The sequence below is a fragment of the Carcharodon carcharias genome, chromosome 32 (assembly GCF_017639515.1).
Source record: "Carcharodon carcharias isolate sCarCar2 chromosome 32, sCarCar2.pri, whole genome shotgun sequence".
In the NCBI taxonomy this organism is placed as follows: Eukaryota; Metazoa; Chordata; class Chondrichthyes; order Lamniformes; family Lamnidae; genus Carcharodon; species Carcharodon carcharias.
The window spans coordinates 7,189,271-7,215,918 of record NC_054498.1 but is presented as its reverse complement, the minus strand read 5'-3'; the positions used below and the strand labels follow the sequence as shown (position 1 = coordinate 7,215,918).

Here is a 26,648-nt window from a genome sequence, read left to right as displayed (position 1 = left end):
AGGTGTTTTACTGCGATGATGCCAAGAGACTGGGAGATTGGGTTTAATGAGCCTTGTTCATCGTGGGATTGTCTTAGGCCTGCTAGGCTGGAGCAGAGGCTAAATTTAGTGGCTGACCAGAATTGTCAGAGAAATAAGTTCATCTGAGATGAGGAAAAATTAGTTTTTCAATCCCCTAATTAAAAACTATCTGCCTCACTTCCTGCTTTAATTGGGTCAGTTATATCTTCACTGCCGGCATTAAGTCGGCTGCAGTCTGACCAAGAGGCGCTCACGAAATACGACTGGCTATCCTCGCAACTCACTCAGGCTTAAGCTTAAGCTCAAGATGACAAAGGTGGGAAGGACTATCTGTTAAAAAGGGGGCATCACCACTGGGGCCCAATCCCGTCCCGATCCGAGATCCATAGTTGCACAAGCTAGGAATGGCCCACTGGATATGGATGTGGAATGGGAATCTTGGTGGATCTCCCAACAAAAACCCCATGCTCAAGAGACGCTGAGCCTGTGTGGAGAGCTGCTGTGCCAAAGCTGCCAGGTACAACTAACTCAGTAAAGACTGTGATGGGACTTGCTGTGTGGGGCTCAGAGCCACACTGGATAAGGCATTTACTGCTGGACCACTGAGGATGCACCTTAAAAAGCTTCTTTTACATGCTAGTTAATCATAGAACACTGAAGCACAGCTCAAATTTAGGAACAAAACAGCATTAAGTAAAAAGCAAAAAAAGTCATTCATCTCCCCAAAGCCAAGTTACTGGCTTGGGGGTGGGACTGCACCCCAGAAATCACAAAATTTCAGTTCTCAAGAGGGACACAGTTTAGGCAACAATCTCCCTCAATGTTCCCAGGCAGCCAAGGCTGAGCATGGAATGGAAGGAAGAAAACAGGGTGCTTCACAGAAGCTTTCCTAATATGGCAAATATAGGAATCCAAATTAGTCTGGCTCCTTCTGGGCACCAAGCATCAGGCAGGACATATAAGCCTTAGGCAGCGTCCAGTTCACTCAAATGATTCAAGGGATTAAAGGGTTATACGATGCTGTCTTGTGGTGCAGTGGGTAGCGTCCCTACCTCTGGGCCAGAAGCTCCGGGTTCAAGTCCCGATACAGGGCTTGATGGTCATGGGAGGTGCATTCAGAACGTGGCTAAACAGGTTGAATATCAGCCTGTAAATCCTTCCAATACACCCGATGGCACATGGTAAAGAGTGATGGAGTCCCCCTGGTCAGCCATACTGCAGAAGGCAACAGCAAACCACTGCAGTGCTTTGCCAAGCATAATTATAGACCAATCCAATGGAAGTCCATGGTCACCAATACCCTCTTAGGGCATGGTGCCTGGAGGAGGAGGAGAAGGATCATGACGCTAGATTGTATAAACTTGGCTTGTATTCACTTGAGTTTAAAAGGCTAAGGAATGAAATGATCACAGTTTTTGAACATGATCAAGGGGATTCACTTGAGTGGACCGGGAGAAATTATATCCCCTGCTGCGGATAGTCCTGAACAAGGGAGCACAACCTTACAATTAGAACTAGTCCATTTAGGAGCGAAATTAAGAGGCACTTTTTGATACAAAATTTAATGGAAATCTGGAACTCTGTCTGCACCCCCACCCCCCCAAAATGTTGTGGACTGGAAATTGAAACTTCCAAGACAGAGATCGAGAGAGGTTTTTGGGTTAAGCGTCTCAAGGGTTAGGCTAAGAAGCCAGATTTTAAGACACAGATCAACCATGGTCTGACTGAATAGCAAACAGGCTGGAGGGGGTTGAATGGTCTCCTCGGGCTCGAGGGAAAACAGAGGGTGAAGGAGAATGTCTGCATTCACTGAGCTTCATTCAGTATCCACTAAAAAGGCAAGTCAGTAGGCTGGGCGCAGGAAGCCACAAGACATGCCAATCCCCACTGAATTCAACATGAAGCCTCTATGCACAACAACTTATCCTGATCCCAGGGCCTACACACTGGGCAAAACCTATCACAACACAGCACGGATTTGATGATTCAAGCATGTTGACAAAAGAGGCGGGGACCCACAATTCCACTTGGGAATTTAAATAAAACCAAGTTCACGATCACCACTGTGATGTAAAGGCCAGAATGACCTACCAATTCACCGTTAAATACTTCAGCAAAAGGCCCCATTCAAAGTTGCATTTAAGAACAGCTACTTTTATCTTGAAATCGTCTCCTCTCGTCAAAGCGCCAACATTTACCAGGTACGGGTTCCAGGGAATCTGGCAGGCTTCCACCACTCCCTGAAGGGACCATTTCTCACGAGTGAACCTAATGAGCGAGAGTCACCCAATGGTCCTTCCCAAAGTCAGAGGCCAGCCAGGTGTCTTGCCCTGAACCCCTGCTCCATGCTGAATCAGCACCGGGCATTAAATCTGCTTCCAGAAGCTGTGTGTAATCTCCGGCGGAAAGTGCAAACAAGTGGAGCGTATCAGTCTCGGCTGATGCAGCTTACCCCAGGGATCTACGGAGTCTCATCATCAAGGTTGAAGAACATGAAAGATGGCCACTTGAGTGAGGCACCAGTGAGCCGAATTGTAATCCACTAGTCAGTAGTAAGTATGGGTAGCAGGAAAATCGGGGCGGGTGGGGGTGGGGTTTAGAAGATAATTGACTATAAAAGGCATCACACCGAGAATAATCTTGTCCTCACCTCAAGTCTCTAAACACACACACACACACACACACACACACACACACACACACACACACACACACACACACACACACACACACACACACACACACACACACACACACACACACACACACACACACACACACACACACACACACACAATTACAAAAGGAAGCAGGGAGCTCTGTCCAGGTATGGGAAATAGCAGCTTCCTTCTCAGTTTTCTTGACAAGTGAACCTCAATCGAATCTGGGATCTTCCTCGTTGAGGTAGTTCTGCTACTCACTGTTAGAACCAGTTCAGCCACCAGGAGAAAGTTATAAAAACAAAAAACTGCGGATGCTGGAAATCCAAAACAAAAACAGAATTACCTGGAAAAACTCAGCAGGTCTGGCAGCATCAGCGGAGAAGAAAAGAGTTGACGTTTCGAGTCTTCATGACCCTTCTGCTGAAGGGTCATGAGGACTCAAACATCAACTCTTTTCTTCTCCGCCGATGCTGCCAGACCTGCTGAGTTTTTCCAGGTAATTCTGTTTTTGACCAGGAGAAAGTACTGAGCTATTCCTTCGACAACCCCCCCAACCCCTCCTGGATTGGTGCAATGTCAAAGGCTGGTCACAAACTTGAATCACCACACTCCATACAACACTAAAACCAGGCTTTGACATTGGAATTATAACCCTCTATTCACTGGAGCTTAACTGGCCAGTTTGCTGCCCATGGACTCATCACTTCACATGGACGCAAACACAAAAGTTTATTTTAACACACAAGCTTAACAAAAGCACTGCAATTGGCAGGTGGTCTGCAATGCATCAAAAAGGTTCCTGATGCTATTCTCATTCCCGACAAGCTGACTGATTTCAAATCGAGGTAACAGCTAGGGTGCCCCAATTAACTCCAGTGCCCTGGGGCTACTGTGGTGAGAATCAGCCCAAATTCGTGCTCCAGGCAGCTCATCACCAACTCTCTGTTGAAGTGAGCGTGTGTCTGTCAGATGAGGACAGGATCGGCTCAGCTCAGATCTCCACCAATACCCAATCCATCCCCCGGTGGAACAGTCCAATCACTGTATAAGTGCAAGACGAGTGGCCAGTTTGACACGACCCTGTAATTACAGTGTCCAGTGCCGCACCAACATGCCTGACAACATCCCTCAAAGCAGCTCACCACCAGCTTCTCAAGGTGACAAATTGTCTCGTCAGCAATGTCGCATCCCATGAACATTTGAAAAAAAAGCCGTGTAGCTGTAACACGCTGCTAGCATTTACTAAGGCCCACTGCCACTTTCCGAGGGTACATGGGGTGAACATTAAAGGCAGCCTTGCCAGTGACACCCACATCCTGAGGAGTAGAAAAAAGTGTAAAAACCATACATCAGGAGGAGACAGTCATGGAAACTAATTCCTGGGTAAAAAATACCCTTCATTACAACATAAACAAACTGAGGAAGTGGAGTAAAGACACTTGATCTGGTACGGATTTAACCCATTGCTCAGCTGGTAGCTCTGCCATCTTGGGAGTGAGAAGGTTGTGGATTTGAGATTCAGTCCATGACTTGAGCACAAAATCCAGGCTGGCACCCCCAGTGGGAGTGTGCTGCACTCTTGGAGGTGCCATTAACCCAAGGCCACGTCTGCCCACATAGGTAAATGATCATCTGGCACCATCGAGAGGGGAGCAGGGAGTTCACCCTGGGTCACATTCCTCTCTCAAGCAACAATGCCAAAACTGAAAGTCCCCAGAATAATTGGCTGCACTCAATTGCTGTTTGCAGAAAGCGGCTGCACTGTTTACTTACACTTAGAAGTAATTCCGGGGAACTTATTGAGGGAGACAAGCACTGTTTAAAAACAAGTCTTTCTTTCTTAATGAGAGCTGTCAGACAGCAGCCTCCCTTAGCCGGACTCCAACCATGTACTTTATTCAACGGAACAGTACTCATATTTTAGTCACATTTGGAAAAAGTCAAGGAACTGTGTGCCTGTACTATCCACGAACATTTCCTAACAGTCGGCTTAGAGACAGGAGCTGGTACGGGGTCAAGCTGTTCTGCTGTGTGACTGCTGACCTGATGCAGGATATGAACCCATTCCAATACTGCCTAACCCGACTAAGGGTTTCATTCCTCCCCCCAACATGGACATCCTGCATTGGCAGAACACCACATGGGAGTGACTGGAACAATTGTGCCTCAGACCAAGTGATATAAATCTTTCCAGCGAGTTTGTAATGCAAACTGCACAGCCAGTTTAACAAACTAGTTTCTCAACAAGCACAATTCCATTATAGATCGCTGGCTGCCAATGCCACCTCCTACACTTCTGACTCCCTTCTTTGAAAATGTTGCACTCTCCTTTTTTGATCAGTCATGATCGTATTGAATGATGGTGCAGGCTCGATGGGCCGTATGGTCTACTCCCACTCCTAGTTCTTGTGTTCTCGTGTAGTACCATAGGTGCTACCCAAACTCAGTAACCTCCTCCCCATTGGCCATTCTTGATCTCTGAACCTGCCAGATTTTTTTTCTATACTCGTTCATGGGATGTGGGCGTCACTGGCTAGGCCAGCATTTATTGTTCATCCCCGAGGTGGTGAGCTGCCTTCTTGAACCGCTGCAGTACATGTGGAGTAGGTACACCCTCTGTGCTGTTAGGGAGGGGGTTCCAGGATTCTGACCCAGCGACAGTGAAGGAACGGCCGATATATTTCCAAGTCAGGATGATGAGTGGTTTGGAGGGGAACTTCCAGGTGGTGGTGTTCCCATCTATCTGCTGCCCTTGTCCTTCTAGATTGTAGTGGCCGTGGGTTTGGTAGGTGCTGTCTAAGGAACCTTGGTGAATTCCTGCAGTGCGTCTTGTAGATGGTACACACTGCTGCTACTGTGCATCGGTGATGGACGGAGTCAATGTTTGTGGATGTGGTGCCAATCAGGCGGGCTGCTTTGTCCTGGACAGTGTTGAGCTTCTTGAGTGTTGTTGGAGCCATACTCATCTAGGCAAGTGGGGAGTATTCCATCACACTCCTGGCTTGTGTCTTGTAGATGGTGGACAGGCTCTCAGGAGTCAGGAGGCTATTTGAGCCCTGGGAGTGAGAAGAGGACAGACCACAGCCAAGCTGTTGGACTCAATGATCACTATCAGCTGCATATACAGGATCTGCCACACTTTGATCCCAAGGTCTCAGCTTTAGTTCATCTGTGCTAAGTTAGCAGAATTAAGTCAGTGTAACTGTATAAGCTAGTCTCAGTGCCCACAATTTGGAAGAGGATCACTAGTTGTGCACTTAGCCAGCTGAGTGAATATGTTGGGAAGCAGGGTGAAGGTTTGCATGGGCTGGCATCTCATGCCCTCATATGAGAAACAGCCTCGAGTGCTGGAGGGAAGCGAGAGGCTGCGGAATTGTTACCACCCTGGGGGAGAGGGTGGATGGGCAAAGAGAGGGCAGGGAACAACCTAAGAATGGTCTTAAGGGCCAGACCTAACATGTCACCAGATCCCACCCACTTCCTTAGCCATTAGCTTTCAAAGGATGTATTTTTTCCCCTTAAAAGTTCACAACTACATTTCTTTAGAAATTAGCCCCAGATAAATTGACACCAGTCACAAACGTGCAGTCGCTCAGCAGTCACTTTGGCAAACTGCTCCCGGCCAACTGGGGAAAAGCAGCTTTAGCACCACTCGTTCAGCTTCATCCTCCCCAACAGCTCACAGACAGAAACATCATGCCCTGAGCTCCTGCCGTCCAACTCAATGCATCGTGCTCCCTCGGTGCACTATTTCACATCAGTACTGCTAACATTGCCCAACGAAAAATTTGTCCCATCAGTTGCTGGGTGTGCCATGGTATGTTTTCACGCTGTTTACTGTAATTTCAGGATTGAATTCCACAAATCCTGCATTGGAGCTAGGACTGCCATTTAGCAATATCTGGTTCTAAGGACCATCGACAAGATGCACTGCAGGAACTCACCAAGGCTCCCTAGGCAGCACCTTCCCAGCCCATGACCACTACCATCTAGTAGGACAAGGGCAGCAGATAGATGGGAACACCACCACCTGCAAGTTCCCCTCTGTGGACAGCTAGTTATGCAGGTGTGCATGACTTACCTGGGCATAAAGATGGAGTTGTGCAGAAAATTTTCGAAGGATTTCTGAAACATAACTTCCTCAGCTTCTGCCTTGAGTTCATCTGGCGACTTTGGGCAGGTGCAGCATTGGCCGTGCTCTGTTTTCTCTGACTGCTTGAGATCAGCATCACCTTCACCCTCCAAGTCAATTGCCCCGGTTGCTGAAATTCTGGTGGGCAGCTTCATACCTGGAATAAAATTGCTGACTGAGAATGGAGCTGTTCACACAGGTTAGACACGCATCAGACATTTAATGCAACACTATCACCGAGAAGGACAAGGGCAGCAGATAGATGGGAACACCACCACCTGCAAGTTCCCCTCCAAGTCACTCACCATCCTGACTTGGAAATATATCGGCCGTTCCTTCACTGTCGCTGGGTCAAAATCCTGGAACTCCCTCCCTGACAGCACTGTGGGTGTACCTACACCACATGGACTGCAGCGGTTCAAGAAGGCAGCTCACCCCCACCTTCTCAAGGGGCAATTAGGGATGGGCAATAAATGCTGACCCAGCCAACGACGCCCACATCCCATGAATGAATTTTTAAAAAAAACAAGCCCCCCCCACCCCACCCTCCTTTCCATGCTGGGCTATGGGAAATTTCAATGTCCTTTCATGAGAACTTCCTCCACAATCAGATTGTCCTCAGACAAAAAAAAGTTACAAGAAAATCAAACATTACTAAAATCTCTCAAAATTTTGAATAAGTAAATAGAACTGAAACCAATTCCACTGGTCAGTGACTCAGGACGAGAGGGTAGAAATTCAAGGTCAGCATCAAAAGAACATAGGCAGGGGTTAGACCAAAAGTATTTGTAAAATCTGGGTGGAACGTCGAATATTCTATCAAAGAAGCAGGACCTATATCCATTTTTTAAAAATGAAAAGGGATAAATATTTGAGAAGGATTTGGAGCATGGGTCTATAGGTTAGGTAGCTTTATCAAAGAGACAACACAGACATGATGGGATGAATGGCCTCCTGTAATCTGTAAAACATTCTCTAGTTTTCTCCTTCACTCCTAACATCCTAATGTTTAACTTACATCCCTTGGAATTTCACCACTGAGTCAATGCGTCAATCCACTTAGTCACTTTTACCTTTGTGGCAGTAGTCATGTTTATAAAGCTCGGTGTCCTCTGACTGCTGTTGCCAACGCACCAGGTAGTAGGTAATGTTCCCGTTCGAAAAGGCAGGGGGCTTCCACCTCACAACCAGCTGAGATGAGGAGTTAGACATAGAGAGCACGTCAAGAGGGACTGAAGGCACTGTGAGGTGGGTGGGGAAGGGGGGGTGGAAAAAAAAAGAAACTGGTTAGTCCCCGGTATAAGTGAAAGTTGTGCATCTACTGAAGAAGTCCCAGTCCTTGCACCCCTGTCCTGGTCCTGAGACCATTGCTGCACATGGTCTAGGAACTGCTCCATCTTCCAAAGTTACACTCACTTTACACTGGCAGAGTGACCCGAATGCTCTGATTAAGATCCCAGTATCGCCTCTAGCTGCTGAAAGATGATAGATCGGAAAGATTCAAACTTTAACCCGTTCTCAGCTTGGTAGCAGCTGACCTGACCGTTCCTGAACTGGCGGAACGGGCTGGGGCAGAGAACGAGACAGGGTGGTGGGGGGGGGAGAGAGAGAGAGAGAGAGACAGAGACAGAGACAGAGAGAGAGACAGAGACAGAGACAGAGAGAGAGACAGAGACAGAGACAGAGACAGAGAGAGAGAGAGGAGAAAAAACCCCAACTCCTCGATACCCTGCGGCCTTCTCTCTAGAAGCTCAGGCAGACGTTGGGAAGGAGACGGTCAAGGGCGGTTGTAACATCGAGCAGTCCTATTGGCATGCTATTCAGGTTCATACTGGCCACCTGATGGGTGATACCTTGGTACCTGGGCATTCAGAAAATTCCCACAATCTATATTTTTTATGTATCTATTTTTTTTTGGGATGTGGGTGGCATGGTGAACCTATATATATATATATATTATGCATCCTGAGTTGCCCCAAGGTTCCTCTGGGCTTTGTGTAACTTATCCTCAAAACCTCGAAAGGGAATTGTGTGTCAACCACATAGTGGTGTACAACAAGAGCCATTGGTAGGTCAGACCCAGAATGGGTGGAAGGTTCAGTTCTCCGAAGCACATCAGTGAACAACTGAACCTCATATGGTGCATGAGCATCAGGCACAAACTGCTTGGGCCTGTCAATGGTATGTTGATTATATTGTTAGCATACACAGGTGAAGGGCATTGTTTAAGTACTTTGGGCACATATAAATAGGGGGCAGCTGGGAGACTGGGTATGGAGAGCTACGAGTCTGAACAAAGTCAATAAACTCTCTCGATAAAGAAAAGCTGTGTCTTGGTTTCGACTTCACCAGCCAGCTTGGATTTTATTAACAGGGCCAAATGACCTGCTTCTATGCTGTAGACTCAATGTAACATGCTGGGGTTCTTTTAACAACCTGACATTGACACTTTTCTGGGTGTAGCCCACAGATTTCCAGCTTCGACAAATTCAATTCCACAACTCTCGACGCAGTGGGATTTGTACGTGTGGCATATGGGTTGCTAACCCATCAAAACCACTAGGGTGCCACAGCCTGCCTGCAAACATGGCCAAGACATTGTCTAAGCAGCTGCTTTTATAGAGACAAACGACGTAGGTTATTTGGGTAAAGTTACAGTACACGACCCGAAGACGCGTTACCTGAGGCGTTTGTCTTCATGTAGATGATTTCACTCTTTGCCCCATGGTTACGGCCGTCTTCAGAAGTGGCGAGAGTGATCGCCTTGACAAAAATGGCATACTGGGTCCAGGGCTTCAAATTCGTCAAATATACTCCTGGTTCTTGGGCCTTGCTCTGGGGAAGGTCAACGTCAACCATGCTCCAGCTATTGGAGCCGCACGCATCCTGCCCATCATACTCAGTCAAATTTTGAAAAGGTCTTATGGGGAAAAAGAACAAATAGAATTACCACAATGCCATCAGCAGAATGCATTTTAATGAAACACAATCAAGATCCCATCCATATCTTTGCTGCCTTTCTCTTCCCCGATTTCACTTAGCATGGGAGTCAGAGGTTACATTGTGTTAGTCCCCACTGCAACACTCTTCTACATCAAAGTATCCTGTAACAGTTTGCTTTTGACTTCATCTGCTAAGTGCACCGCAAGTAGCTTCAGTGGCTCTGGAATTAGAGAATGAGGGGGTGCAGGGAAAGAGAAATCAGTAAGATTTTCTACTGCTGATCATCTTCCATCGACTTCGGCTGGTAAGTGCACGTTCATGGAAATTGTGCAAGGGATGCTCTTGGCTGCTGCCACATGAATAACAACCACTTATGTGAACTGCTGAAAGACTGCCAGCCTGTGGAAAGGGGAAGTGTGGGGACGAAGGGTGGGACTGGTACCCAGAGTGGCTCCTTTTTTTTGTTCTTGCATGGAATGTGAGGTTCACTGGCTAGGCGATATATTTCCAAGTCAGGATGATGAGCAGCTTGGAGGGGATCTTGCAGGGGGTGGTGGTGTTCCCATGTGTCTGCTGCCCTTGTCCTTCTAGATGGTAGAAGTTGTGGGTTTGGAAGGAGATGTCGAAAGAGATTTGGTGAGTTGATACAGTGCATCTTGTAGATGGTACTTTTTGCTGCCACTGTGCATCGCTGGTGGAGGGGGTGAATGTTTAAGGTGGTGGGCAGGCTGCCGATCAAGCCGGTGTCTTCGTCCTCAATAGTGTCGAGCTCCTCAAGCGTTATTGGAGCCGCACTCATTCCCAGCAAGTGAAATGCATTCCTTCACACTCCTGACTGTGAGCCTGTGTGGGGGGGGTTGTTGGAGCTGGGGGAGGGAAGGGCAAGGGGGGGTGGTGAGAATGGCATTATCATAAAAACTAAACTGGTTCAGTAAGTCCTCCTAGATGTGGACAAGTTTTGGGGAGTCAGGAGGTGAGTAACTCACTGCAGTGATGCCAAGCTTGGGTTTCTACTGATTGTGAGAGAGTGAAGACTGAAGCTGGGGGTGCGGGGGGGGGGTGGTGGGTGCAGGCAGGGAGTTCCATAGCTTTGAGGACCAGGAAAAGACTTGAGCTCAAGTTGGAACCGGCTTCAGGTGGCCCTCAGATGGGTAGTTACATAGACACACTGGCACAAACTTTTCACCCAGAGACAGTCCAGCCAATTCCTTTGTGATATTTGTTTTTGAGATATGGACCACTCTGGAAAGTTCTGGAAATTCCGGAAAGTTCTACATTCATTGTCCATTCTAGCAGTTTTCTGTCATGATTATTTTCAGACCAAAATGGTTTTCTAGCCCATAGTCAATCCTCTTAAAGTGGGGCTGGAGTCACATATACTCAGACCAGTTGAGGATGGCAAATTCCTTTCTTTGAAGGACTTACTGAACCAGTTTAGTTTTTATGATAATGCCATTCTCACCACCCCCCCTTGCCCTTCCCTCCCCCAGCTCCAACAACCCCTCCACACAGGCTCACATATTATTGGATTTATCAAACTCAATTTCACAACTTTCCCCAGTTACTAAGTCTAGATCCACGAGCACTGCACTACCTGTCCAGCCCAGCTTAGGCGCCAGTGCATATGCATACGATAACCAAACACTTACGCTTCTTTGTAGTAGACAATGAAACTGATGAGGTCCCTGTAATCTGGAGGGCGATAACGCTCCCATTTCAGTATTATCCTGTTCTTGGCTGTGGAATTGGCTGTAAACTTCAAGATGTGACTTTCACCTGATAGTAAAGAGGGTACAAAATAAATGTTACCATTGAAGATATGCAGAGACTACCTGGGTCTCCTATTACTGTGCTGCTAAACACAGAGGCACTTCTAGAACACACTGCCTGAAAGGATGGTGGAATCAGCTCTACTAACAACCTTCAAAACAGAGCTGATAAGTGCCTGGTAAAAAAAAACTGCAGGACCAAGGGGAGAGAGTAGGGCTAATTGGGTAGATTCATCATGGAATGGGCACAGGCATGATGGGCTAAATGGCCTCCTTCTGCTGTGTAATTCCATATTGATCAGCAATTGCTACATTTTTCACACCACAGACTTTCTCCTTCATTTCTCATGAAAAGTCTCCTGAACTCATCACATTTTGTTCCCAATAAAGTCAGGAGTCATGTCTCCATCAGTGCCCAAGGTGCTCTATCCATCCAGCTATCAGGCTCCTTACACAGAACCATCCAAACCCAGAACCGCTAACACCTGGAAGGACAAGGGCAGCAGACACATGTGAACACCACCACCTGGAAGTTCCCCTCCAAGCCGTACACTATCCTGACTTGGAAATATATCGCCGTTCCTTCACTGTCGCTGGGTCAAAATCCTGGAACTCCCTCCCTAACAGCACTGTGGGTGTACCTACACCACATGGACTGCAGCAGTTCAAGAAGGCAGCTCACCACCACCTTCTCAAAGGCAATTAGGGATGGGCAATAAATGCTGGCCCAGCCAGAGATGTCCACATCCCATGAATGAATTTTAAAAAAACTTGGGGAGGTGGTGGTGGTGGTGGTGTGGGCGGGGGGGGGGGGGGGGGGGGGGGGGGGGGGGGGGGGGGTAACATCAAGTCATCAACCAGAGGCAAACCTTGGCATCTGATTCAGCTCCCCTCATTCATTTTATCATTGTGCACCATTGTTTATGGTTTGAGGAGTCACGGCACTGGAATCCATGCTGGGCACAGCCTGTGCCCACAGCTGGCAGAGCAGATGTAGCTCACTTTGTGCACAGCGCAGAAATCATACCGGTATAGAGTCTAACTGTGATAACCCACCAAACAAAAATGAAATGCAATCGTTTGGTTCAAGCAGCCAAAATAATACCTCAAATGTGTTTCACTATATCCCTTCTGTTCCATTCCTCTTTCACACACAGGAGTGAAAGAATTTTGAATGATTGGATAACTTGAACAAAATTACCTTAAATGAAGAATAGATTATTGGCACACCGCTGTTCAGAGCGTTCAGGAGTGAAGAGATTGCCCATTGTGGAACCGAAGCAGATGACCCAGGTGGTTTGTCCCATCATTGCTGAGCAACAGTCAGGGTACCACAACTGGTCTCAGTGTCACTGGTTTGGTGGGGGGGGTTGGAATTCAGCCCATGTTTCCAATTTAACCTAGGGACTCCACTGCCAAAGTGCATACACATTGTGTGATGACAAGAATAGCCTCAGCCACCATGTTGTGGGTGGTTCAACATCCGACATTCTACCTACACTCACCAGCTGGGGCTCACACACAAAGAACAGACATGCTCTGATAGCGATGAGATCACTTGAGAGCAATGCCTTCAGAACAGGAGCAAGTTGGTAAAACAAAATTTGGCTTTTATACGTCTCACCCCCACAGTTAGAGCAGTTTTAAAATAACCAGCAGACAAACGCAGGTTTTAATTAACTCACAGGAAGCTCGGTCTCCATTAGTCCGTTGCTCCATGTCAGCACTGCCCTGTCTCCCCTTCACACCAGCTACCTCCACCATGCGGTAAATCTCAGACACACAAAGCTTTGGGTTGAAGGCAAAGTAGATCTTCCCCTGCTTGATGGTGAGGTTATGACGGCTCCAATCCCACAGCTGCTGCAAGTTCTGGTTGTCCAGCACGTAGAAAGAATAGTTCCTGCTCAATTAAACAAGGCAAGCCAGTCATAAAAAGTACACATTCATTTGGAAGGGGAGACGTATTAATGTATGTATTTCATTGCTGGCGTTTGTAGTTAAGGTATGGTGTTATTTACATGCAGAGCAAAGAGTTCTTTACTCTGCCCACAATGATGGATCTTATGAGTGTCAACTTCTAGCCAGTATCCCGTCAAACCAGCAGAGCATTTCCCTACTTACCAACCCAGCCATACTCGGGAACTCAGGGCCAATTAGTGTCATGTACACTGGGGGTTGAGGTTTCTCAGGTAGGCACCTTTGAACCAGCGGACTCCAGCTGTTATCAGCTACGGTGTCAGCCATGACTCTAGGAGAAGGGGGTGGGCGGTGACCGTGGGAGAGGCAGCATACTCATCTCTGCATCTGAAGGCTGTGGGTTCAAGTCGTCATTCCAGGCTGACACTCCAGTGTAGTACTGAGGGAGTGCTGCACTGTTGGTGATGCGGTCTTTCAAATGATATTTTAAGCTGGGGCCCTGCCTTGCCCTCTTGGGTGGACAGAGAGATCCCCGGCCTCAACTAACATGACTAGAAGATGATCCAGTCATTATCACATTGTTGTGAGAGAGAGTTTGCTGCGTGCAAATTGGCTGTTGCATCTTACATTACAACTGTGATTACACCTCAAAGCTACTTTATTACCTGAAAAGTGCTTTGGGACACCCTGAGATTCTGAAAGACACTATATAAAAGCAAGTGCTTTATTTTCCCATTTCCCTCAGCGGACATTTATATTTTATGTCGATAAGCTCCAGCTTCCAATAGTACAAGGCTCCACGTAATTCAGTGTTTGCCATGCCCACTGGTGAAAAAGGCCTGGATATTGAAGCTAAACAGTTTTAGTGCGTCCAAAAACCAGATCTAAATATTTTTTTCGAAAAGGAATCCAGCTGCATATCTACCTTTGTTTCAGGTTGCTCGGTAGCTCGAGTAAGGCTTCCTGCAGTGAGGAGCTGAGTCAGAGTTTTAAATTGGCCAACTTGACGTGGAGTGTAGATTAAATCTGGAAACTCTTACTCTGCGTGGTTAAGCTACACACTGGGAGGTTCACAGACAAACTCAGCCACCAGGGATGATACAAGCTCCAAGCATTCCGTGTGTAGTCCACCTGCTTTTTCATTTTTAATGGCCGGAACCCAGATCATTGAACCACACAGGAAGGCTGATGTTTAAATTAAACAGTGTTAATGGAAGGCAGTTGCACTACTCCAACTGTCTGGAAATGCCTTATGCAGACCAAGGAGGAAATCCCACCTTAATGTAGGTCATCAATCGCAATCTTGGCTGCATCACTCCATCTAATTTCCCAGTTCCACAGCCTTGGCTATCAGAGATTGCAGCTCTTAAGGCAGGAGTCTCCAAGGTACGGCCTTCATCTGAGACAGTGGCATAGTGATAACGTCACTGGACTAGTAATCCAAAGGCCCAAACTAATGCTGTGGGGACACGTGTACAAATCCCACCATGATGGAAGTTAAATTCAATTAATTAATAAATAAAAATATGGAATTGAAAGCTAGTCTCAGTAATGTTGACCATGAAGCTATCGACTGTCCTAAAAACCCATCTGGTTCACTATTGCCCTTTAGGGAAGGAAATCTGCCGTCCTTACCTGGTCTGGCCTACATGTGACTCCAGACCCACAGTGATGTGGTTAAGTATTAAATGCCCTCTGAAACGACCTAGCAAGCCACTCAGTTGTACCAAACCGCTAGAGGACTGTAGTGGCTTAAAGCAGGAAGCTCACCTTCGCCTTCTCAAGGGCAATTCGGAATGGGCAGCAAATACTGGCCTTGATAACAACACCCACATTCTACAAAAGAATAGCAAAAAAAAATATGCAGCTTTGCAGCTTCTGGTAATCCCGCCCTTGAAGCCAGGAAACTTTGCTCCATTTTTATTTATGTTTGCAATTTTGAGGGTAGCTGGTGGATAAGCCTTCAGCTGGAGCACCAAAACCGGTTTGTGTCCTCAACTAGAAATACTTAACTATATAAATGTAAGTCATTGTTGTATTAGTAGAGCTACACGGTTGGTGTATGTGATAGTTTGGATTGACCAGCTGGTATTTTCCTGCTTGATATTTTTGCAGGGAAACTTGGGAACGCTGATTAAAGTTTATACCAAGCCTCGGGGTTAACAAATCTGACCTAAGACAGACAAAAAGCTTGAAGAGATAGATGACCCTGTCTTTTAAAAAAAATTAAGAGGGGGGTGGAAACTCCCAATGTTAGAACTCCCCTCACCCCAACTATCCCAAGGAAACATCCTCCTCAGTGCAGTCTCATATGAACAGGAAGAGGCCATTCAGCCCCTTCTTCAGTCAATGATATCATATATGATCTGCAGTCTAACTACATATATGAAATATTACCAGGCTTTGGTCTATGAAGAATGGGAAGGAATTAGCCAGTGTGCCTGCTCCAACTCATTGTCCATTGGTCACTGATGGAGAGAGCTGGGTGAAGCCTGGATCAGGTTCGACTGCGATTAGTACGCCCATTCACAACATAAGACTAGTCGTATAACCGGTCAACACTGATTCAATTCATGCACGGAAACTACGATGAGATGCTGGAAGGCGGCCAGCACTTGCAGAGCTGCACACCAATGTGAATCAGGCAAGGGGGGGGTGGGGAGAAGAGAAGATGGGACTTCAGAGGCCAATATCATGAATCATAATTGGAAGCTGGTTAGAAAATATGCCCAAGAGGATTCGCACCATGCGGATTGCAAAAACACCAGGTGTTCAAGGAACAGGACAGTGGGAGCTATGTGACCCCAGGGTGCAGGTTGCTTTATATTGCCCTTCCAATGGACTGCGGCCTTGTATCACATGCTCAAACACAAGACTTGCTCAAAGAGCTACTCCCACTGCAAGTTTTGTTTTTCCTGAACCAGTACAGCTTTTGTGACTACTGGACCATGTCAGAAAGACACTCGAAACCTGGCAGCTCAAAACAAAGTGGCTGGATAGTCACTCTGACATGACCTTTCCCATGACCCCCACTGCTTGAAGTCAAAGGCCTCCCTGTACAAAGTTCATTATTTGTTCTGGGAATAAAAGACTTACCTTTCAGCAATTAGTGCTTTCACCATTTAAAACTATGTTTATTTTAGGCCTAGATTAATATTGGGGAGGAAAGGAGGGGGATGTTCAAGAATGCTGTTCTGATGAAGTTACCAAAATATTTGTACTCCTTCAAAGCTAACCTTTCTCCCGCTTAGTCACCTATACCTCTCCTTGACTAGATACTTTTCTGAAGAGGGTCTCAGATTTATAATGCACCAGATCCATAGTTCTCTTAAAATGTTTTACATCCAGTGGATTACTTCTAAACACAGGAAGAGGAGGTAGTGCAACACCTCAGACCTGCTCTTCCATTCAATTAGATCATGGCTGCTCTGTATCTTAACTCAATGTACTCCGCATTATTCTGTAACCTTAATACCCTTGCCTAACAAAAATTTATCAACATCAGGTTTAGACATTTTCAGTGGATCCCCAGCCATTAGATCTCCAATGGATCTCTCTCTTGTGGGAAAGTATTGCAGGTTTCCACTATTGTGTGTGAATAACTGCTTCCTGACATCACCTCTGGCCAGCCTAGCTCTAACTTTAAATTAGTGTCCCTTGTTCTGGACTCCCATGCCAGCAGGAATAGTTTTTCCCGCTTTCTACCATACTAAATCCTTTAATCATCATCACCCACTTCGATCAGGTCGCTCCTTAAGCTTCAACACTCAAGGGAAATCAAAGTCGGCTTGCCAGCCAGTCAGCACCGTACTATAAATTCTCCTGTAGTAGAAATTCTCCTGCAGTAGAAATTGTTGTGATTTTTTGAAATTTGGTACTCGTGTTTGTCCTGAACGGTGCAAGATGAAAAACTTCAGCGACATGTCTCTCTTTTCAGTAATATTTTATAGTGTTGCTCCATTATAAACACATTCAATGACTGGAAAGTGATTTTGGGATGTTCTGGGGTCATAATATGAGCCAAGTTCATTCATTCTCATGAGGTCAGGGACTGTGGCAGACAATCTGTGCACTGCAATGACCCAAAGTTTAACCCCTCATCTGGAAATCAAGTGTAGTCTATGCAACCTGTCCTTGTAATTTAACCTCCACATCATACTGAAGGTATGGAGACAAACACGGCAACCCGTTTGCAAGCAAAGGTCCACAAAGAGCAATGTGATAAATGACCAAATCATCCGGTTTTAATTGTATTGTTTGAGGGATAAATGTTGGCTAAAGCACATTCTTCTCTAAATATAAGGTGACTTTTGTGAGGGTGTTCAGTGTTGAGAGACTACGGACTAGGGAAAGGTAGAGGAATTACTGCCAATTTTGGGAACTATTCAATGTCACCATTGTGGAGAATGTTATCGCATTACAACGCTGGCACTAAAATGGAGTGGGGTGGGGTGGGCTACTGTTGCCAGATGTGTCCCTTTCAACATTAGTTTCCCCCTAACAGGTTAATCTCTTTGAAGCTTATTAAAATTCTTCCCAATACCCTTCCTCCTCTGTCCAGAAGGTGTTCATTATGGTCAGTTTCGTTGACATCAACAGCCTCAACTGAGAAGCATGGGGCAGCACTCTCTCATCCACAAGCTAAAGGGCTGTGGGTTCAAGCCCCACTCAAGCCAAGAGCACAAAATCTCATTGGACACTCCTGCTGTAGTACTGAGGGAGTGCAGCACTGGAGGATGCACCTTCCTTTGGATGAGGTACGAAACCAGAGCTCTGTCTACCTATTCATATGGCAAGTTTTCAATTACCCCCTAACCACTATTTTTGTTTTCATTGTTCATTGGATGCGGGCATCGCTGGCTAGGCCAGCAATTTTCTTGCCGATCCTTAATTGCCCACAAGGAGGTGGTGGTAAGCTGTCCTCTTGAACCGCAGCAGTCCATGTGGTGTAGGTACACCCACAGTGCTGTTAGGATTTTGACCTAGTGACAGTGAAGGAACGGCGATATATTTCCAAATCAGGATGGTGAGTGGCTTGGAGGGGAACTTGTAGATGGTGCTCCCATGCATCTGCTGCCCTTGTCCTTCTAGATGGTAGACTTTGTAGGTTTGGAAGGTGCTGCCAAAGGGATATAACAAGAGACAAATCCACTCATGAAGTTCTTGGGTGCTTGCAGTGCACAAATTGTCTGCAACAGTCCCCGGCCTGGTAAGATGAATAAGCTTGCTCATATAATAATCCCAGAACATCCCAAAACACTTTACAATCAACAAAGTACTTTTTAATTGATGTGTGGTTACTGTAAACAATTGAGGAACAATATAAAATATTGCTGAAGAGAGACACATGCTGGCAAAGCTTTTCCTCTTGTACTCATCAGGACAAATGCAAGAATACCAAATTTCAAAGGGACCAACAATTTGTACTGCATGAGAAAAGGGTACTGATTGGCTGGCAAGTCAACTGATTGGCCAAGGCGTTGCCTTGGAGAAAATAGTAAATACATTGAAATAATTCAGATGTATTATAGTGGGAGTAAAGCACCATTAAAATAAAATTTATTTCTTTATAATCTGAACCTAAGTCAACAGTGTTATTCTAGTTTCCTGTCAGCATGTGCCAATTCTGGGAGGTTCCCCGCCAATGACAAAGGGGAATCCTGGTTGATGTTTCTTCTTGTAAATTAAGGCTGTTGGGTTCAAAGACTTCTACCACAACACTGGTTAAATTAATTCAGCATAGGAGGCGAAGGGGTTAAATCTAGGCTCACCCCACTGGCTTGGCTCACTGAGCTGTCAAAAGGTTTAACATGGGAGGTGCCATTTTGCATTTGGCTAGCATGCAGCAGACTGGTTTTTCCAACAGTAATGTCCCTAGTGGGGTGCTCACCCTTCCAGCTGATCCTCGCCATTGATGTAGCGCAGGCTCTTAAAGAAGGAAAGTGAGACGAGGGCATAGGAATGGCGGATTTTCACGTATCCCGAAATAGTTTCTATCAGCCCGAGGTTGGCCTCCAGCTCTGCAGCGATGTTGTCTGGTGAAAGAAAAAGCAGAGAAAAAAAGTTAAAATTCTCAATTTAGCAAAAAAAAACAAATAACAAAGTACATTTCTGAATGTTTGGACTACGAGGCAACCTGCAGCTCGTGGCCCAGGAGTCAACGTCTGAAGAATGGGTGACTAAGAGGTTGTCTCCATCCAGAAAAAGGCTGAGCTCTTGAGGCCTGAAATTAAATAGGTTTGGACCACCCCAGGCAGCAGTGAAATCTCTTCTATGAAGTGAACTTAGTTTACAAACAGAAGCTGTTACCAGCGTATTCCACAGCTTGGGGCTCAGGCTCCTGGTCACCATGTCTCAAGTCTTGCTGGCAGGAGTGTGCATGCCCGTCTGTCCTAGGCTCACACATTGAGGGACAAGGAGACCAAGTGGTGCACACTGGTCTTCCATACTGACGGGCATGCGTGGGAAGTCTCCTCCCTCTGCTGGGGAGAATGAATTTGGGCAGTCTCAATCCAATCCCCTACCGTCTATAGCTATGCCCAAATTGACAAATACATTCAGGGGCCAACCTGGAGCTTGGTTCCGCAGCTTGGGCTGGAAGGGGCGAGTGGAGGCTGGTTGACCTGGGCTCAGCCACAATAGCTTTCCACGGCAGATCAGAACAGCCAACAGCCAGCGTTGAACAGATGAAGAGCAGCTGTTCAGATGAGGACTGCCAGTGCATGAAGAACAAGGGCCAAGAAGCTATCAACAGTCTGAGAAGGAATTGGATGAAATTGAAAAGGTGGGAGGCGGGGGTGGAGGGATGGAACATGCTTGTAGGAAGAGCAACAAACATTTATTTCCAGAAGCAAACATAGAGTAATAAGTAAAAAACAGGCTGTACTCACTCCCCCTGCGGATTGTGATGATCAAGTTGCCATCAATAACCGTGCATCCCTGCAGGTTCTGGGCTGCGGTGACTGAATCGATGGTCTTTGTTTTCACTGAACAGACACTGGGACAAGGGCCATCACAGGGGGTGCAGTACATGCTGCGAGAAGGGGAGAGAAATGACTCCTGGTTACCCAAACACAACAGCAACCAAACAGGATTTAATTCACATCCTTGAGACAAACCGGTCCTTCCATTTCTAACACTGCAAAGTGATGGCCCTCCACACATTCGGACCTGGAACAGAAGGGTTTGTGGTGGCGGGGTTGAGGGGGAGAGAGAGAGAGAGAGAGAGAGAGAGAGAGAGGTGATAGCATGGGGGGAAACTCTTTTCCCCAACACCAGTAAAGAAACCAGATTGACAATTATACCCATAGTGGTTACAGTTTTGATTTGGGGCTTCATTTGTTCAGCAACTGCTTTAGACATCTGGCTTACTTTTGCCAGATTTATCACGATTATCATTACAATGTGGGAACTGCTTACTGTTAGGCAAATTTGGAAAGGGGAATCAAAGGAAAGTTTGATTCATGTCACAGGTGGTGGTGAGATGCCTTCTTGAGCCGCTGCAGTCCATGTGATGTAGGTACACCCACAATGCTATTAGGGATGGAATTCCAGGATTTTGACCTAGCGACAGTGAAGGAACGGCCGATATATTTCCAAGTCTGGATGGCGACTGGCTTGGCGGGGGGGGGGGACTTGCAGGACAACTGCCTTTATCCTACTATGTGGTAGTGGTCATTGGTTTGGAAGGTGCTGTCAAAGGAGCCTTGCTGAATTGCAAGGCATCTTCTAGGTGTTACACACTGCTGCCACTGTGCATCAGTGGTGGAGGAAGTGGATATTGAAGGTGGAGAATGGGGTGTCAATCAAGTGGGCTGCTGTGTCCTGGATGGTGTTGAGCTTCTTAAGTGTTGTTGGAGCTGCACTCATTTCAGGCAAGTGAAGAGTATTACAACTATACTCCTGTGTAAGTGGATTTGGAAGGAAATCAACAGTCAGCCAAGGCCCCCAGCATGAACGAATGGCTTATGCCGGAAGGTACACGTTGGTGGATGGGTCTGGTTCTGATACAAGGGCTTCCCAGCTCCAAAAAGCTCATCAGCATTTACAGTCTAAGGGACGAAGAAACTTGCATTCACATAGCACCTTTCACATCCTCAAGACATCCCAAAGCATTTCACAGCCAATGAGGTGGTGCTAAGGTGCCATTGCTGTTGCTATGCAGATAAACATTGGCACACAGCAAGCATCCAAGGAGATAATCAGATTACAGAAAAGCAAAATATTACAGATGTTGGAAATATGTAATAAAAACAAAAATGCAGGTCTGGCAACAGCTGTGGAGAGAGTAAGAGGGCTAATATTTCAGACTGATGGCCTATTATCAGGTAATCTGTTCCTGGTAGTGTTGGTTGAAGGATAAACGCTGGTGGAGACAATGGGGAGAATCCCCATACTCAGCCTTGGGATCTTTTACATACTCCAGACAGGGGCTTGTACCTGCGTAGGGGCTGGTCACACTGTCCCAAAATAGCTCAGACTGCCTCAATCACAATGCAAAGTCAGCATTTACAGAGGCAAAAAGTAGCAACCAGTTTTTGCCACAAATAATGCATTATGTCACAAGTACACATGCTGTTTCTGGTAACGTTGAGGGAGGAATGCTGGCCAAGACACTGGGAGAACACGCTGTCCTTCAAATAGTGCTCTGAAATCTTAGAGTATCCAGCTGAATAAGGGGACAGGATTAACATTACACCTAAAAATGAGCCGCACTGACAATGCTCCACTCCCTCTAATAGAAGTGACAGCCTAGACTATGACAATTAAAATTACTCATGGACTAACAAGACCCGTGCATGTGTCGGGCATATCTGACAGAGCATAAGGAGAGCAGAGTGGGGGGAGGGAGGGAGTCGAGGGCAGAGAGATTTCTTGTTTTAGGTTCAGCACTATATCAGAACGGGAGGCTATTTTTTTTTCTCTCAACGACAGAAGTGTTATTGCATACTTGGCCAGCACTGGAGCTCATTAAACTGGCTTCCTCCTGCACTATTCTTGAGGACAGTGAATCATTCAGTTATCAGGTGTTTGTGGAGGTGTCACAGCCTCCAGTTCAGAGATTAGCCAGTGAGGGGTAATGTGTCGATTCCCATGGGAAATACGTGAGCACAGTTTCACACGCCTGAGGTGCTGGGTAGTTGATTGTTTGGGGGGGGGAGGTGGGTGGAACAGCCATCATTTGCTTTCCAACCCTTGGTGGGGGGGGGGGGGGGGGGGGGGGGGTAATTCCTCCCCCATCTCCCTGCCTCAGCCGCAACAAAAACAAAGACCTCAGCTGCCCTCAGGCTGGTGTTCGGTAGATGCACCGTCCCAGGACGGAGTCATATGAAGTTGGGAGGTTCCAGTTTGATCAGCGTGAGCTCAGCTGGATTATGTGAGGAATTAAGAGTGTGTGGCCTTTCAATTCCCATGTTACCACCATGGCTCCCAGTCACGGAGAGGTGTTGGGGTGGGGGGGGGGGGGGGGGGGGGGGGGGGGCGGCGGTGATGTGATGGTTTCCCAGAGTGGCAATAAGGAATAGCTCCAGTAATTGGGCACAGTATTGTGGGATAACAAAGGCATGTGGAGAGAGGGGTCAAGGGCGTGGGGACGAGAGCATGGGAAGGGGAGAGGAGGCAGGGGAAAAGAAAGCGAGAGGGAACAAGAGGAAGGTCCGGGGTGTGGGGGGAAAGAGTGCAAAGAAAGGACAAAGGCTTGAAGCAGCAAGGAAAATGGCGAAATAAGAGGGACAGGGAAATGGTTAGTGATCGATTAAAGGACTCTGTTGTAATTCCACAGTCATGACTTGGGGATAGATGTCCTTGGTTTCATTTTAAAAGCTGACACCAACATGAAATGATGTAGACACTGTATGAAGTGCTGTTCCCTTGTGTCTATTTTTTCACTGAATTGAGGTGAGAAGTTATTATTTAAAGGAATCAGAATCAGACAATTTCTGCCATGCCCTCAAGCTGCAAACAGAGAAGGTGTATGGCTGTGACAGTCAACATAGATCAAACAAGCGAACATAAACAGCTCCACACTGTCAGTAAAAACTGATTCAGCTCCAAGGTTAAAATTAAATTTATAATACTTCACCAATACAGTGTTAATGTTGGGTTAAATGAACTGAACTTGTTCAAACTGAATTTCTAGCAACCATATAACTACCAACTGTCCACCTAACAACTAACACCCAAATACAAAGAGTCAGCATCAGCTTTGTATTAGATCCACGTTGTTATCATTCTCTTGGAGAATAGGGACTGGACAAACAAACCGCGGGGGGGCAACACGGGATCCGGTTTGTGCAGAGTCAACACAGGTTATGGGAAAACAGCAACAGCAGACAGCCATTCAGCCCCTTGAGCCTGTTCTGCCCTTCAGACAGATCTCCAGGCCATGGCTGGTCTGTAATGTGAGTCCATTTACACATTCTGCTCCGCACCCCTGAACACTCTTAAAAATCTATTGTGTTCAAATCATGAAAATTTGGGCTCCTAGCATGCACAGATTTGAGGAGGGGAGGAGTGGGTGAATGTGTGGTTGATGGGTTTTAAAAGGGTTGTGAGAACATGCAAAGAACAGTTAGTGAAGCTAGACATTTCTAACGTCTTTCACTTCCGATGAAAGATCATTGACCTGAAACATAACTCAGTTCCTCTCCACCGATGCTGAATATTGAGCAACTTCTGGTTTTATTTCATACCTGTAGGATCTTACTGTGTGCAGTATTTGCTTACATCACTAAATACAAAATGCTTCAAGATTTGGAGGGTGATGAAATGCTATACAAACAAGTAAATAAATACTTTAAAAAAAAGTGATTTTTTTTTAAAATGGAAGGCAGGAAAATTTGAAAAATCTGTTTTCTTCACAGAAATTACTTCTTATGAAATCAAAATAAACTCCCAGCTTTCAAATGAAGTAATGAGGACTCGAAACGTCAACTCTTTTCTTCTCCGCTGATGCTGCCAGACCTGCTGCGTTTTTCCAGGTAATTCTGTTTTTGTTTCAAATGAAGTAAACCACTGAACTAGAAAAGAATATGGGTTGTCCCATTTTATAATATCACTTATACTCCTTGTGTTACACACAGGACATGTCCCAACCCAACTGTTGCTCTGTATATAGCCCCTATAACAGATGTTGTAACTTTTATTCCCTCCCTTTACACTACCCCACCTCCTCCAATATGAAGTAGTTTTCTGATGTTTCTATGACACTAAATCTGTACAGAGAAATATCTTTTCAGAATTTAAAAATATAGAACACAAAATTCTCTTAATTTTAGCACCAGTAATCGTGGGTGGGTGGTATTTGGTCCCTGGGAGAGTGAGGACCCCATTCAAACCAGACTCCATGCCAGCTGCAGCTCAGCAGATAAGCGACCTGCCTCTTGGTCAGAAGGCTGGTGGACTTGCCCCCACTTTAGAATTTAATACATTCATCCAGGCCGATACTTCTGTGCATGGCCGAGGGAGTGCCGCGCTGCCGGAGGGTGCTTAGCTACTGAACGATACGCCCACCCAAGGTGGTAGCTACCTACTCGGGTGCATGCAAAAACAAAACTTCCATGGTACGGTTTTTGAAGAAGAGCAGTGAACTCTCCCAGTGCCCTAGCCGACATTCATCTCAGTTACTATGACCAAAACAGGTCAGCTAGTCTTTTCTCTCATTGCTGGTGGGATTTGTGAAAAAAGTATCTATGTTTACCTACATAAGGAATGACTATTAATATCGCTGAAAAAAAAAGATGGCTCACTTACACTTGCTAAAAGTTACATATATTCATGCGCAGGGACCTGTCCTCTGCAGACAAAAGAAACATGTCCAGGCATTGCACCTTTCCTGAACTAAAAAGCGTGGGAGAAAATAGCTCCCTGGTGTAGTCTCCATGGCAACACCTCAGCCAGAGTTGACTTGCCAACCAATCAGCACCCTTTCCTTGAGCAGTAAAAATTGTTGCTCTCTTTGAAATTTGAGATTCTTGTATCCGTCCTGATGAGTGCAAGATGAAAAGCTTCAACAGCATGTCTCTTTTTCTCAGCAATACTCAAGCTCCGTACTACCAAGCGACTTTGACCCTATTAATATTTTAGCTCCTGGGGCATTTTGGGACTTTTTCAGGTGCTGTACAAACATACATCCTTACTTTCTTAAACTGTCAGAGAGGATTATTAAATAAATTCAACACACTTCTGACCCCAGCAGAAAACAAGATAGGAGAAAGAAAAATTGGGAGGAACATTCTGGGATTAAAACAACACCAACTGGTATAAGACGTCTAGCGAACCTGCTACCATTGCGGATATAGCCTGCCGGACATTCTAGGATACATTCCCCCTGGTGAAGTACGAATGGTTCCTTGGAACCACTGTTCTGGGGTTCTGAACAGAAGTCCTTGGTCACGCATCGCCAGCCTCCATACTTGTAGGTACCCGGTGGGCAGCTGCGCAGGCACTGGCCCTCGTGGTAGTAGTTTTGACATGCCATACAGGCCCTGTTGCTGTTCACTGCGGTGCAGCCGCCCAGACACTCCTCGTGGCAGCACTCATCCCAGTTGTTACAAGCCCGCTTTCCACAAGCTTTTGGGCACACTGTAAAACACACAAACATGATATTATATTTTTATTCATACACAATACCCTGCATTTATATAGCACCTTCAAACGTCCTAAAATACAGCACAGGTGTATAATGAGACAAAATTTGATACCGAGCTACATAAGGAGACTGTGAAGCCTACCCTCTTTGACAAAGGTTTTGTCCAAGTATCTTAAAGGAGGAAAGTGAAGTAGTGAGACAAAGGGGTTTAGGGTGAGAGCGCTACAGCTTAGTGCCCAGACAACTGCAGGCATGGCCATCAATAGTGGAACGATAAAAATCAGGAACGCACAGGGTCCCAATTTTAAGGTAAGCCCCCTTGCTTCTGGAATTACCCCCCCTATACTGAAGGGCAGAGCTCAGGACAAAGTAGCTCACTTGATTGGCACCCCATCCACCACCTTAAACACTCACTCCCTACACCACACAGCACATAAGGAACTGCAGCGTGTATCATCCAGTCCGCTACAGCAAATCTCCAAGGTTTCTTTGACAGCATCTCCAAACCTCGTAGGGGGACAAGGGCAGCAGACACATGGGAACACCACCACCTGGAAGTTCCCCTCCAAGTCACTCACCATCCTGACTTGGAAATATATCGGCCGTTCCTTCAC

At 46.3% G+C, this 26,648-nt stretch overlaps 1 protein-coding gene across 1 annotated transcript in view; it reads right to left on the bottom strand.

The window, feature by feature from the left end:
• igf1ra (insulin-like growth factor 1a receptor) overlaps positions 1–26,648 on the bottom strand; it is a 249,829-nt gene that overhangs the window by 35,773 nt on the left and 187,408 nt on the right. The window contains exons 3-10 of the mRNA XM_041178432.1: positions 25,724–26,027; positions 20,336–20,478; positions 19,336–19,480; positions 13,214–13,428; positions 11,409–11,535; positions 9,498–9,736; positions 7,890–8,057; positions 6,766–6,973 (exon numbers count right to left, since the gene is read on the bottom strand). Of these exons, the coding sequence (XP_041034366.1) occupies positions 6,766–6,973; positions 7,890–8,057; positions 9,498–9,736; positions 11,409–11,535; positions 13,214–13,428; positions 19,336–19,480; positions 20,336–20,478; positions 25,724–26,027 (1,549 nt within the window). The remainder of the gene's footprint in view (positions 1–6,765; positions 6,974–7,889; positions 8,058–9,497; positions 9,737–11,408; positions 11,536–13,213; positions 13,429–19,335; positions 19,481–20,335; positions 20,479–25,723; positions 26,028–26,648) is intronic.